The sequence below is a fragment of the Molothrus ater genome, chromosome 15 (assembly GCF_012460135.2).
Source record: "Molothrus ater isolate BHLD 08-10-18 breed brown headed cowbird chromosome 15, BPBGC_Mater_1.1, whole genome shotgun sequence".
Taxonomy (NCBI): domain Eukaryota; kingdom Metazoa; phylum Chordata; class Aves; order Passeriformes; family Icteridae; genus Molothrus; species Molothrus ater.
In genome coordinates this window covers 17,118,693-17,133,924 of record NC_050492.2, presented here as the reverse complement: position 1 = coordinate 17,133,924, position 15,232 = coordinate 17,118,693, and the positions used below count along the sequence as shown (strand labels likewise).

General features: G+C 48.4%; 1 protein-coding gene across 4 annotated transcripts in view; it reads right to left on the bottom strand.

Annotated features, from left to right (window-relative positions):
• Positions 1-15,232, bottom strand: part of HTR4 (5-hydroxytryptamine receptor 4) — a 66,187-nt gene that overhangs the window by 30,208 nt on the left and 20,747 nt on the right. For all 4 annotated transcript variants that reach the window (XR_004981114.2, XM_036391636.2, XM_036391639.1 and 1 more), the window contains exons 3-4: positions 4,308-4,433; positions 2,202-2,402 (exon numbers count right to left, since the gene is read on the bottom strand). Coding sequence is in view for 3 of the 4 variants with exons in the window: in XM_036391636.2 (XP_036247529.1) it covers positions 2,202-2,402; positions 4,308-4,433 (327 nt within the window). In the remaining variant the exon portion in view is untranslated. The remainder of the gene's footprint in view (positions 1-2,201; positions 2,403-4,307; positions 4,434-15,232) is intronic.

Sequence of the window (15,232 nt, the reverse complement as noted above, 5' to 3'; positions counted from 1 at the left end):
GCTTAAGGCAGTGGCAGCAAACTTTGGATTCAGTGAGCCCTGAGATACCTTTGCTACCTTGGAAAATCCCTTTTCCAACTGAGACTAGCAGAAGTCTGCAGTCTGCAGTACTTCTCTCCCTGTGTCTGAGCAGTAAAATCAGTTTATTACGTGGTGATTTCTCCAGATTTTCTCCAATGCCTTTGAGAATTCAAGCCTCAGAGCTTTTTTCCTCCTTTTCCAGAGGCAGCAGTGGAAATAGATACAAGACTTTATCAGATAAAAGTCTTTTCAAGCAACACTTTGTGAATATGCTGAAGGGAATGACTTTCAAACTGAGTCTTTAGGACTAGATTAAACACCCAGTTTTCTTCAGAAAACCCTTGAAACTCACACCTGCATGCCCTGAAATAAAACAGAAGGCAGGAAATAGATCACAGAAAAACTACCAACTAGAAGAAGCACACTCCCATAAATTCTGAATGAACACAAGAGCAAACAGCTGAAAAAATTGAATTAAGTCCTGAGAAGGAAGCAGTGCTGCCCCTGCAGCCCAGGGAGGATCGATGCTGGGCTGAGTCATCCTTCCCTCCACAAAAACCTCTCATTCATCCACCTGCTCTGCCCTTTTGGGGTCATCCACCCCTTTCTCCTCATCTATTCTGGCCCCTTCACACTGGTCTCAATCAGTCCTTGCTGTGGAAAAAAACCAACCCCAAACCAGCTACAAAATGTCAGAGAAATTCAGGTTAATGCCAAGGGCTCAGGTGGAGGGGTGTCCCTAGAGCATCAACCCCAAGCCCAGGCCGTCCCAGGATCCTGGGGACAGATGGGGACAGGCAGCAGCAGCAGCTCTGGACAGGGGGGTTTCTCCAGGAGGGCAGCAGAAAGGGGGAACCTCCTTTCTGTGCCCCCACCCAGGAGGTTCCTCATCCCCTGCTGCAGAGCTGGGGCTGAAATCCCATTTTCCCTTCTCTCCACAACCCTCTCTATTTAATTAAGAGCCTGGAGAATCAAACTCCAGCATTTCAGAGAGCAAGGTCGTGTCCAGAGCACGCTGCCCAACATCTGCTTTCCTGGTAATTGGCCCAGAGTGGCAATTTGTCCATGGTTTGAAGATAACGAGCTTCCCATTTGTGTTCCAGCCATCTAAACTTGCAGATAAGGACAGGAGCTGTGGCTGTTGGATGTCAGCTTCTCTCTGGATACAAAACTGCCTCTGCTGCTGCCCTGCCTCCCACCCCACAGCACTGCTGCCCATCAATACAGAGGTTAAGCAACTTTTTTTTGAAGTCTGGCTGCACTCAGACTCTCAAGGTACTGAAATGTCACATATTTAAATATCAGCTGTCACAATAACAAGAGTAATTATGGTTATCTTGGCCCTGTTAGCAATACTAAGCAACAGGGTTTTTAAAAGTATTGAAATCTCCACACAGAACTCAAAAAAACCCCAAAAAACAACCTCTAAAAATATTATCAGAATAGCCAAAATGATTTCTACTGAGTGTTTATCTTGTGAAAAACTCTTATAGAAGTTCTGCCATTTACCCAAAAAATCTGCAGACAGCAGTCAAACAGAATTGCTCACCATAAATTATCGAGGCTTTGGGCTTTATTTTCAGGTGGCAAGAAAAGTTTGAAAGAAAGGAAAGTTTTTAGGATCTCCCAGGAGATTTAGGCTGGAGAAGACCCGTGCCCAATCCCCACCTTGTCACCAAGAGCACTGAGTGTCACATCCAGGTGACACCTCCAGCGATGGGGATCCAAACCTCCCTGGGCAGCTCCAGGGCCTGAGCACCCTTTCCATGGGGAAATTCCTGCTGATGCCCACCCTGAGCCTGCCCTGGTGCAGTTTGAGGTTGCTTCCCCTCATCCTGGGAGCAGAGGAGCCTCTTTGCTGGAACAACCCCTGTGCACGGTGTCCCTCCCTCTGCCCCAGCTCAGCTCCCACCTCTGCACACACTTGAGGTGTTTTTCCTCCAAAGGAGGAGCAGAACCACACCTGGCCAGTGCTGCCAGCAGAGCTGTGCCCAGAACAACCCAGGCCCTCCCCACGAATCTCATCCCATTCCAAATTTCTCTGCCCTCAGCAGGATTCTCTCCCAGATCAGCCCCTGGGAGGGATTTATTGCTCTGCCATTCCCATCTTTGCCCTCTGGCGGCTCAGGACAGCCCAGAGCTCTCAGAGCCTTCCAGCAGTGCCCCTCTGCAGCTCGTACCTGTCCAGGGAGATGCAGCAGAGGTGCAGGATGGATGCTGTGGTCAGCAGCACGTCCAGGGAGGTCCTCACCAGGCAGAACATCTCCCCATAGATCCAGTTGTCCTGAACCAGCTCCATGGCTCCAAAGGGCATCACCAGCACTGACACCAGCAGGTCAGCAAAGGCCAGGGACACGATGAAATAGTTGGTCTTGATTTTCCTGCAAGGCAGATCACAAAATTAGGGTGGGTTCAGTGCAGCCTCCACTCGTGGACAGAGATTCCAGCTTGAATTTGGGGTTAATTTGCTCCATCGCACTAAAAGCTCCTCTCTAAAAACTAAAATCACACTAAAAACTCCTCACTTTATATGGTCACCCCTGGCTTGCTCCTGGTTTTTAAAGCTGAATAGCCACCATTTTCCTGGCCTAAATCTTTCTGCTCATCCAGAGGAGCAAATGGATGCTCACAGGCCTCTGCATGTGGCTCAGCCTCACAGCTTGCACTGGAGACTCTGGGGTGGAGGAAGGGGATTTTATTTTAACTTGTAAATGGCAAAAATCCTTCCAGAAAGCACTAGAGAATAATCTAGACTGAAGCTGTAATTTTAACTTGAAGAGTACTTTTTAAATCACAACAATAAAATAGAATTAAATCCATTAAAAATCCCACGCAGCGCATGAATAGAGGCTGTTAAATCTCTCTCTGCTCCTAAGGCTAGGCTGACAATTCCCAGGGTTAGCAGCAGCCTTGAGACAGGAATTGTGCCTGTGACCCCCTCAAATCATGGGCAACATTTGCTAAGTTGTGCTGGTGCTGCACAACCACAACCAGACCTTGGTCTGTGTGCTGCTGATGAGCTCATTGGGAAATCTGAGATGGGAAAGGGCCAGAGGCCAACCTGCTTCTGCAGGGAATCGCTGCTTAGATGTGCTTCTCACTGATTTGTCTGGTTTTCTACAGAGAATGCTAAAAAACAAGGATGGGAATTAAAAAGCACTGTGGGATGAGTTGAGGGCAGGTGTGGCCACGATATTTTCTGAGAAATCCCTTTGCCAGGATTTTTCTCCAGAGAGTTTGAGACAGCCAGACTGTGATTGGCCATTAGTTAAAAACAACCAACGTGGACCAATCAAAGATGCACCTGTTGCATTCCACAGCAGCAGATAATTATTGTTTTTCTTTTCCTCTGAGGCTTTTCGGCTTCTCAGGAGAAAAAATGCTGGCAAAAGGATTTTTCATAAAATGTGTCTGTGACAGGCAGGGAGGGTCTGCAAGGCAGGGGCACTCCCTGGGGGCAGCTCCTGCCTTCAGCTCATCAGGAGCCCCTGGGTGGGCTCACCTGAGCTGCCTGTCCAGGCACAGGGCCACCAGGACCAGCAGGTTGGCCATGGTTGGCCACCAGGACCAGCAGGTTGCCATCTCAACACCACAATGTTCGTGCATCTGGGACTTAACCCACTGTAGCTCTGATATTTTCTGAAAAATCCCTTTGCCAGGATTTTTCTCCTGAGAAGCTGAGAGGCCTCAGAGGAAAAGAAAAACAGTGATTATCTGCTGCTGTGGAATGCAACAGGTGCATCTGTGATTGGTCTCATGTGGTTGTTTCTAATTAATAGCCAATCACAGTTAGCTGGCTTGGACTCTGAGAGTCACAAGCTTTTGTTATCATTCTGATTTTAGCCTTCTGATGAAATATTTTCTTCTATTCTTTTAGTATAGTTTTAATATAATATATATCATAAAATAAGAAATCAGCCTTCTGAAACATGGAGTCAGATCCTCATCTCTTCCCTCGTCCTGGGACCCTTGTGAACACCACCACAGCCCCCAGCAGATCCCCACTGTTCCTCAGCCAAACATCAGCCTGTTTGATTGCTCCTGAGCAGCTTCTACAGGCAATTCAAACACTCCCAGTGCTACAGAGCCATTGGTCCCCACACCCCCAGCCTCTGGACCAGCCACATGTCAGGAGAGTTGTTACTGGCTGGAACCTCTGTCAGTCAGCGCAGACTGCTTCATGGAGCCGGGCTGGATTTCTTATTTATCACTGGGTTAATGCTTTAAAAAACCACCGAGCAGCCTGTGCTGCAGCAGCCGGGAGGGGCAGTGTCCCAGGGGCTCACCTGAGCTGCCTGTCCCGGCACACGGCCACCATGACCAGCAGGTTGCCCAGGATGGCCATGAGGATGACGGCGGAGATGAAGGAGAGCAGCAGGATCTTCTCCGCGATGCCGAAGCCCTCACTGGAACTGGGGGAACCAGAGACAAAGGTGTGAGAAACAGGGCTCACCCCTTAACATTTTTCTAAGTTTAATAAGGGATAAAAGGGACAGTACAGTTGGGCTGCTTGGCAAACTGCCCTGAGCACACCAGTTAGTTAAAACAACTTTCATTATATACTTTTCCATTGCACTGATCAGACGAATATTTATGAAGATTATACATATTCAAATATTGCTCTGAGTTCTTTCACATGTTCTGGGAATTCTTTAGTTTTGTTTCACTCCTGACCCGTCGTGCAATAGTGCAGATTTGAGTGTTGGGAGTTGTGTATATCATTTCCTCACAATGTACATAACATTTCCTCACAATTTATATGTAATTTCCTTACATCTCCATTCTCTTTACACACAAATAAATCATGTTATTTTCCATGCTGAAGCATTTTGGTTTGGTTTTTTTTTTTTTCCCTGTAGTTTTTTCCATTTTTTTCACAAGGTTTTAGTATTGTAAAATCACAGAATGGTTTGGGTTGGAAGGGACCTTTAAACTCATCTCATTCCACACCTTCTGCTGTCCCAGGGTGCTCCAAGCCCTGTCCAGCCTGGCCTGGGACACTCCTGGGATGGGAATTCCATCCCCACCCTCCCCACCCTCACAGGGAAGGATTTTTTCTTACCTGTAACCTCAATTTCCCCTTTTTCAGTCTGAACCCATCACTCTTTGTCACTGCAGTTCCTGATGTGATGTGACAAGGACTAATGGGTTCAAACTTTCCTCAAGACAAGCATTTTACATCTTCAGTTTTGAAATCTACGTAATGTTTTGCCTTTTTCTCTCTTCACTCTGTGCTACAAAACACAAAACAGTCTGGCTCTTTTTTTTTTTTACCTCCTTTTTTTTCTTTTTTTACTTAGTAATTTTTCCAGAGTTAGGAAAAGGAAATCATTTTTTTCGAAGTGCTAATTTTCCCCTACTCTGAGATCAATAATTTCTTTCAGTTAACAAAGAGGAAGAAAAGAAAAAGAAAGAATAACACAAAACCCCCCCACACAATGTCAGCCATATTTTAAATCTGCATTTCTACAAATAATTTGCTGTATCAAAGAAAGTTGTTATTTTTTTTCAGAAGGTAACACCCAGCATGCAATAAATTCCTCATAAGCCTGATTTTATTACAAAATTTTGATATTTTTCTCCTAAAGCTGTTTCTAATGATATATCCCGAATAAACTGCATCCTAAACCTTCACCTGCTTATGTGACTTTACAGGTGGGGAAGGGGTTTTTCCTGTTATCAATTGTGGCTGGAGATAAAGTGGCATTAAAAGCAACACTTGACACTAATTCAGCAGGGAAATTCCTTCTCAGCCTACAGAGCTGGTGCTGGACACCCAGGATTAATGCTGTGAGATTGCTCAGGTAATTGAAAAATGGAACTGTCATTGGGTTTTACCCTGACTGGCCCTGGGGTCACTTTTCATTTACTAAACAACACCCCAGGCTTTTTACACTTTATCTCACTGAGCTCTCCCCGATTTGGAGAAAAGCTAAAAGAGATTCGAAACTTCTGGCACCCAGAAATGTTGAGTTTTACTCACCCAAACAAGCTCTGGAAACGCCAGAGGAGCGCAGCCCTGAGCCCACATCCCTGCAGACATTGCCTGGGGCGTTTTCACCTCTCAGGGATTTAAATCCACATTCCCCACCCTGCGCTGAGGGTGGTGGCATCCCTGGGCAGAAGCGGTCACCGCCAGGCTCCGAGCAGAGCCCAGCAGGGCAGGAACTGCCCCTGGCACACTTGGGAGAGGAACTTTAGCTCTGAAATCGCTTTTGGGAGGGTTTCCCTCGTGCCATTTCCCACTGCTCCCCCGGGGAACATCGAACAGCAGATGCCTCGCTGGGGTGCTGGAGGGATTTCATCTGGGCTCTTTCTGCCTTTGGAATAATCCATCATCAGGAATACGTGTTAATTATTCAGTCTGAGTAATTCCAAGTTGTTAATAATGGAAGAAGTGGATATTGCTGTAAATTGAAATCAATGGTTTGCATAACATCTTTTATCAAATCGGAGTGCTCTGGCTCCCAAGCTTGCCTCCCTCTTCAATAAAGCAGAGATTGATGGGTTTGCTATTATGAGGAAATGAGATTCAGGCAAAATGATTGCTGGTTAGCAGGAATATAGAAATCACTTAAGGAAAAAGGTGAAATACTGATGGGGAATGAATGCTTAAAACCCACATATGGACATATTTAAAAAGCTCTTCTGCATAGTCATTAATGTGAAAGTAAAAAGAAGGGTAATTACTCTTTCAAGCTCAATTTTCACTTTCCTGTAAACACCCCAACTTTTCTAAATGAGCTCAAGTGCTTTTGCATATTTTCTGCAGCAGTTAAAGAGCACAGATCAGTCATGGGGGCAGAGCAGGCACCTTCCCTGCATCCCATTGCACACAGAGGGGAAACCCCTGAGATTAAAAACTCACAGCAACGGGAGCCTCAGAAAGAGTTCTCTTGATTTAACATTCCCTGGGGTGTGGGGAATAAAGGGTTGGGCTGATCATTTCCAGCCAGGGCTTTTCCCTCTGTAACATTTCATAACCACAAATAAGCTGTCATTGGCCTCTCCTCCTTCCTGCTTCCCCGATTATTCCTAGGCATAAAAAAATCATTAGGATTTAAGCACCTACAAATCGAGATAAGCTGTTTATGAGTAAAGCTGATAATGTGGCTCAGTACAGAAACATGACAATAAGGAAGTGATGATTTGATCTCTGCCTTTCCAGCTGTTCCCACGTCCTTTTCTAAAATATTAATCAGAAGTCAGCATTAATCCAGAAGCATTTAATTTCCTTTAATGCCTTTAAATGCTGCATTGCTTCACTTCAGCCCGTGCAGATGGCAGGACAGCTCCCAGCAGATCCCAGTCAATTATGTCCTTCACTTCTGTTTTAGAAACAGGCTGAAATTAATTAAAGTATTGACAAGCCAGGAATAAACAGCACTCCACGTATCAAAATAACTCGGTCATATGATTCGCTTATTTGAGGTTTTGTTTAGAAAAAAAATCAAATAAATTGTGGTGGTGGGGTGGGAGGGAAGGGATGAGGTTTTCTCCTTTTGTGCTGGTTTGAAACAAAACTCCTGATACCATCACCAACCCTGCCCCATGAATCTCCCGGAGGCTGAAAGCTGCAGTGCTCCAGAGAATGAATTGTTTTAAGCAGCTGATAACACTGATTAAAACCAATTGTCAGGATGAAGCAGAGAAGACAGGCAGTTTGAATGTTTCAGAAATTGCTGTGTGTGGGCTGGAGCAGTCAATCCGTGCTGGGAGCGCTCCCCGGTTTGGGGACAGGGACCTGCTGGGGCTGCCACACACGGGGGGAGCTGGGGAGACACCAGGACCTCCAGCCCTGCTCCCACCTCAGCCTCCGGGCCTGAATCTGGAATATCCTGAGCTGGGAGGGACCCACAGGATCACCCAGCCCAGCTCCTGGCCCTGCACAGCCCCAAAATCCCACCCTGGGCCCCCCTGGAGCAGTGTCCCATTCCCTGGGGAGCCTGGGCAGTGCCAGCACCCTCTGGGGAAGAACTTTTCCCTAAAATCCCCCCTGACCCTGCCCTGGCCCAGCCCCAGCCCTCCCCTGGCTCCTGTCCCTGTCCCAGAGCAGAGATTGGAGCTGCAGACCCTGAAACACATTGCAGATGCCAGTCTGGGTCTGGCTGTACATCTCCTTTCAGTGCTTGTGTACATCTCCTTCTCAGGTGCTCTGCCTGGAGAAGGGTTCAGGGGTCCTGCTGCTGGATTTTCGTAGAATCAGAGAACCACAGAAAGGTTTGGCTTGGAAGGGATCTTAAACAGCATCTACCTTCACTCCCCCAGCCATGGGCAGGGCCACCTTCCATCAGAACTGGGTAAAGAATTTCTTCCTAACACCTAATCTAAATCCTGCTTTTATGTTAGTTTAAAACAGTGCCCCCTTTTCCCATCTCTATCATCCCTATCTCTCTCTCTGTATATATCTCTATATCTATCTCTCTATCCATCTCTCCATCTCTCTATATCTCTGTATCTCTCTATCTCTCTATCTTTCTCTCTCTCCCATCCCCTCAGCCTCTCCAGCTGCACAATCCCAGCGCCCTCAGCTGCTCCCCCATGGCCCCTCCAGACCCTTCCCCATCCCCTGTCCCCCTTGGGAGGCTCTCCCAAGCTTTAGGGATGTTTTTCTCACTGTGGTGCCCAGCCTGCCCCCAGGACTGGAGGTGAGGCTCAGGGAGCTCCCAGTGCCAGCCCAGCAATCCCTGAGCTCCCTCCCTGCTCTCTCCCTGCTCTCTCCCAGCTGGCAGCAGCAGAACTTCTCCTTTTGCTCAGTGGAAATTGGATCTGGGGCCGAGCACTCACCCAGGACCAGGAGATGATTTATCATGGGCTGAGCCAGAGGCAGGAGTTTGCACCTGGGGAATGAGGGAGGAAATAAAGCCAGGCCTGGGGAGCTCTGGGCTCTGCCTAAGGCCTGGCTCTGCTCCTTGGCAGGCAGCAGATCCCCAGTTACATAATTTACACCCACATGTGAGCAGATAGCACTGCAGGGCTGATGCATGTGAGCACAGCCCTCAAAACCCATTAGACTGTCACCTAGAATATAAGCTAAAATTAACTTCTGAAATCAGCAGGAGATTAAGATCACAGTATTTACATGGAGCAAAGGCAGCTGCTGCAAATCCTTTGTTTGGCACCCCTCTGACAACTTCCAGAGAGCCCTTGTGCCACCCTGGCACATCCACCAGGGCTCTGCAGCACCCTGGATTAGTCTTTTTTCCTTAAAATATATTTGCAAGTGTGCAGACTTTAATCCAACTGTCCCCTCCACGTGCAGAACATTCCCCCTGTGTTCTCCCAACACTTTGGGAGGTGCAGCCCAGGGAGGAGCTGGAGCTGCCCAGAGGAGGCACCAGGAGGCTCAGAGGGATGGAGCAGCTCTGCTGGGAGAGCTGGGGCTCTGTGCAGAGCCAGAGTGTTTGAATGGAATTGCCAAACACCCCACAACCCAATGAAAAAACCCAAATCTCTGGCTTAGGCAGGGATTTGGACACACTACGCAGCCCAGCAGAGATGCTGTAACAATCATTTCTCTTTGTAAATGCTGAATAAAACCAAAGATCAAACACAAGCTTAATCAGAAATGCCTTGATCAGTTCCTGATTAGAATTAGAAAGTGAGCCCCCAGCCTCTGCCAAACCAACAGCAGCTTCATGAGGAACAGAGGGGATGAAAGAAGCAGAATAGCAATCCTGCCTTTTGGTGCATATTCCATAACCACAATGTGATTATCCCCTCTTTTCTAGGTGGCTTTGCCTCTCTCCTGTCACACACAAGGCTGACTGCTCCACAACAAACAGCACAGAGCTGTGCTCAGGAGAGATGATGGAGTCAAGCACCTCATTTCCAATATTCCCAATAATCCTCATTCATTTCCAATATTCCCAACAATCCTCATTCATTTCCAATATTCCCAATAATTCTCATTCATTTCCCTTCCATATTCTCCCAGTGCTGAAGGCAGAGCCCAGGGTGCATTTCTGCACAGGAATGTTTGTCGTTTGGCCGCTGTACAGAATTATTTTACCTCACAGAGGCATCACCATTACACACATGCACAACTCAAGCTTTACCTCAGGAGTTTAGAAACAGGGAGGGACTGGGTGCAGATCCATGACGCAGAGTGGGAAAATAAAGGTTTAGGTTCACACCAAACATACTCTGAGCGCCCAGATTTCTCACAGAATTAAGAAATTGAGATTCATTGCCTCCTGCAATGGCCAGCTGCAAAACTGGTGTGCACAGAGCCCATAACTCTTCAGGAGCTGTGCTGCTGCTCCTGGGCTCAAAGCATTTAATGTCCCATCTTTTTATACCTTTTCCTGTAAAAATTCCCCCCAAATAAGCCCTGCCCTACACCCAGAGATTTGTTACCACTTGATCAAAACCCCCTCTGGCAGTTCTCAGTCATTCTCATTCTGACTTCTCTTTCTCAAACCTTTCTTCCCAAATCTTTGCCCAAAGCCCAGACTTGCCACATATTCAAATCAGAAACCATGGAGGTCCTGCTCTGCTTTTTCAAACAATATCTGCAGTCAGGAAAATATTGTTAGATGAGAGACATTTAGTCAAGACCCCTGGAAGTGTCCTGGCACGAGGCTGGGTATTAAAATCTCCAGGCTGTGCCCTTTTCCCACTGCCTGTTTACATCCTGGACAGCAAGAGACAAATACAGCTATTGGCTGTCTAACTTCTGATGTTTCCTGGAGAGTTTCCCAGTTTCAAACCTCCAGAGGAGCAAAAAAGTTCCTTGCAGTTACCTCTGCTAATGGAAGACTTGGCACAGACAGGATAAAACATTGATTTCTAAAATACATTTTATTTGAGACCCTCCCTGACCCCCTGTGTGACTCCAAGCCACACAAAAACAGTTCCCAGCTCGTTTTGAGCTTTACTATAAAAAGCCAAAGTTTGTTCAAGATCATTCCAGTGGTGGCAGCCAGAAACCTCCCAGCCCCTGGTGTCCACCAGCTCACTTTTATGCCCTCACTGGTGTGGAGGCTCCAGACAGGTGTCGTCTCTAAGCGAGGACCTGGAATGCCCTTGACTCAAGAGCAGAACCCTTCAATTCCTCGGTTTTTGGTTAAACCTCCTCCTCCATGCCCAGCTAAGTGCATGCTCTGAATGCTCTCCACAAAGCCCTCACCACATTGCTCACTCCAGATAAACAGGAGAGGAGGCCCAGGTGCCCTGAGCATGGGGAGTGCAGGCTCAGCTCAGATGGAGCCGATGCCACCCAGGAGGCAGGACCAGCCTGGGAGGCCCTGGGAGTGTTTGTTAATTGTTCGTTAATTGTGTTCAACTGGGGCTGAGCAGGGCAGGAGCTCCCAGCAGGAAGGTGCTCACCTGCAGGGGTCCCTGACTGCTGGGAACAGCCGCTCCTGGCAGAGAGGGCAAGGCAAACAGGGGGACAAGTGGAACTTTGCCAGCCTAGAGCTGGGGGTGAGCCCTGGAAATCAAGGGAGGTGTTGTGGGAAGGCCCTGGCACTGCAGCTGCCCTGGGCATAGGCTGGCAATGAGGCCCAGCCCATTTCAAGCCCTGGAGCCCAGCCTGCCCCAGGAAATCCCAGGTTTTAGGATTATTTTCACATCCTTCTACAGCCTTTTCCAGATCTTCACTCACTGCCCCTCTGTGCACAGACACTGCTGCTAAAAATGTCATTCAAGACATCAAAAAGTTCATTTTTGTGGGCCAGCTCAGTGCAGGGAATTTCCATGTGCACAGACTGCTCTGATAAAAGCAGATGCAGCCTCACAGAGGAGTGTGGGGACCTGAGCTCCCCGTGGGGCTGGGCACAAACACCAACAGGAGCTGCCCCTCTGCACCCCCAGCTCTATTTCCAGAGCCTGTGTGTCTCCCTTGCACAGCTGCCATCAGAGCACACTATTAATTTGCAGGAGCTGGAGCCAGGCTTAAAAACTCCATTAATTAAGTGTTGGCGGAGGTGTTTGGAAAGATGTTCCCATAAATATAGTGCTTTAAAGTGTTTCCCTAGAAACTGAGAAAAGAGTTGAACAATATGAAAAACACCCAGGCTGTGACTCCCCCATGGAGCAGGGCCTGGGCTGGAGGGAGCGTTTAGGAAAGGGAACTTTTCCCCCAGGGTTCTTTTGGCTACTGGAAATTCCTGGCTGGTAGCACAAAATGTAAAAGTGAATTTTTATCATTCCTTGCTCCCTCCTGCCTTGCCCTGGTGCTGCTGGCAGGTGGGGGATGCTCTGTGGCTGCAGGTTCAGGAACGCCCCAGGCCTTTGTGTGCACTCCTCCCAAAGCGTCCCTGCTGTGCCCAGCCACACCAGCACCTCCAGGCACAGAGAGGATAAACCTGCAAACCCCACAGCCTCTTTCAGCTGGCTGCTTACAGCATTTCATGGAATCACTGAGGTGGGAAAGCCCTCCCAGAGCACTGAGTCCCAGCTGTGCCCTGTCCCCACCCTGTCCCCAGCCCAGAGCCCCGAGTGCCACCTCCAGGGACGGGGATCCAACCCTCCCTGGGCAGTTCCAGTGCCTGAGCCCCCTTTCCATGGGGAAATTCCTGCAGTGCCCCCCTGAGCCTGCCTGAGCCCCCTTTCCATGGGGAAATTCCTGCTGTGCCCACCCTGAGCCTGCCCTGGCCCAGCCTGAGGCCGTTCCCTCTGCTCCTGTCCCTGTCCCCTCCTGGCAGGAGCCGTGCAGAGCCACAGGGGCCCCCCTGAGCCTCCTTTGCTCCAGGCTGAGCCCCTTCCCAGCTCCCTCAGCCACTCCTGGGGCTCCAGACCCTTCCCCAGCCTGGGGGACCAGGTGGAGAAGACAGGATTTGGCAGAAAATCTTCCCAATCAGTTCATTTAGCTCTGCAGAAATGCAAGAGCAAATCCCTCTCTGGCTGGGCGCTGCTGATCCCACAGAAGGATTAGAGTTGATCTTCCCTTGGAAAGGGAAGGAGGAAGAGAGCTCCAGGCTGACTGTGGCCTGTTAAATGACATTTTATAGCCTGCTATTTCTCACCTAAACACAACTGTGATCAAAGGACTTGAGATAAACAATGATTTAATGACTCCAAGTGTAGGAGCTGGAGAGGTTTTGAAAAGACCTTGTGTACACAGGAATAAACACTTTATTGCAACCTCAGCTGTTTGCTTTCCATGAATCCCCACTGCCAGGGCACTCAGAGCACTCAAACTCTTCCCTCAGCTCCTTCCATTTCCTACACTTTGGGTCATTTTGGTGCCTGTTTGGTTGCAATCACTCAGCCCAGCTCTTGTCCCCCTCAGGAGTGGCTGGCAGCGTCCTGAGCAGGGGATGAGGGCACCCCCAGCTCCTCTAGGACATCCTGGAGCTCCAGGGATGGGTGTTTGGGTCCCTCTCTCTCCCTCCATGACTCTTGCTCCTGTTTCTGCCAGGTTTGGATGGGGAGAGGAGATTGAGGACCCTCCCTGCCTCCTCCTGCCCGTGCCCGGCACCAGGAGCCAAACCCATCCCAGCTCCACGGAGAGAAGGAGCCAGCACAGCAAACTCCAGCGTTTGGGACTCCCCAAACACACAAATCCCTGCCAAGGGTGTGGGTGGAGGTCAGCTGTCAGCACCAGCGCTCCCCATGCCTCTGTACCAGGGTTTTGGGTTAAAAAATGGGATTTTGCCTTTGCTTCCAAACAAACACAAGCAACCCAACCGATGTGATTCCTTGTTCCCTCACCTTCTGCTCATTCCTCAAAGTCAAGATAAGATTAATGAGCTGCACACAGAACTGCTGGAGGGCTCTGCACTTTTCAAGCCACGAAAACACCTTCAGCAGCAAAGTGAGAAAAGCAAAGCTGATAAAGCCAAGTTTGGGAGCAATTAACATCAATCTCAAATTCAGTGGGTTTGGGGGCTCAGCTTAAAAATAAAAAGCAATTACTGCTGTGGCAAACTGAAGTAATACCCTGTTTTTGCAAAGTTGACTTAGCAAAGGGAGTCTGCCTTCACCAGCAGCTGGAATTAAAGGGGTTTTGTAAAAGCTGTTCACCAGCATTAAAGGTGCTGGTGATTTTTTTTTTCACCTGTTTATCCAGAGCGTAACAACCTGAGGAAACAAGAAACCTTTCCTGAGTGTGAAGCACTCAGGACAATATCCCAAAATCTGCCTGGAACACAACTGTGAGATCAGTATTTCCATATTTCCCACGTGTGGGGAAAGCCAGCATCCATAAAGGGGACAGAGGAGTCATGCAACTTGATTAGAATAAAAGGAGAGAGCCCACTGGGGAATCTCAAAATCCCTTTTATCCCAACTGCTGGGTGCCTGTAGCCCTCTTCCTTTCCCCACTGGTTCTGTGATAGGCTTTAAAGTGCTGAGCCTTTATCTGTGACCCTAAAGTTCAGGAGTCAAACCTGCCTGGGGTCTGTAACAGCCTTGCCCTTGAGGCTGCTGGAGACATCGAGAGCCATTTCAAAGCCATTAATTAACGCCCTGGAATTGTTTGTGAAGACATTAACACACATCTTCCCCTATCAGCATTAAGGAGATTTTCCAAGGGAAACTTCAGCCAGCCCAGGAAAATCAGGTGCCAGCTCTGAGCAAAGCTCAGATTCTCAGTTAAATGCCATTTCCTAAATTGTTGCAACGGGTAAAGAGGAAAGAAAAGGGAAGAAAGGTGAGGGGGGAAAAATAAGGCAGGGCAAAAGGTGGAGGGAAAAGGATGGGAAAAAAGGAGGGGGGGAAAGGCAGGAAAAAAAGCAGGCTAAAGAAAAAAAGGCAGGGAAAAAGAAAGGAAAAATCAGACAGGAAAAAACATGTGGGGGGGAAATGGCAGAACAAAAAGTTGGGAAAAAGGGGGTGGAAAAAAAAAGGAGGGTGGGGGTGAAGGGAGGAGAAGGAGCAGAGGGAAAAGGGCAGGAAAAAAAGGCAGAAAAATGCAGGGCAAAACTGCCATGCAGAACTGGTGTAGATAAGAGTCACGTGTGCTCCAAAAATACAAGAGAATGAGATTTAGCTCCCATGACATAAGGACGGGCTGTCAGACCACCAGGAGCTCTGCTTCATTCCTGGCACCTGGGAATGCTCTGCAGGGAGATGATGGAGCCTCACCCAAAGTCTGGTGAGGCTTTCATAGTCCCAAACACGGCACAATTGTGATTTACACTGGTAAGAGCCCAAGCCAGGCAGAGCTTGGCCTCTCTGGATTGCTGTAACCAAATTGAGGTTTTCATTTCAAACCCCTTGACAGGATCCCATTAACCTACTGCCTGTAATAAATGTACCCAAT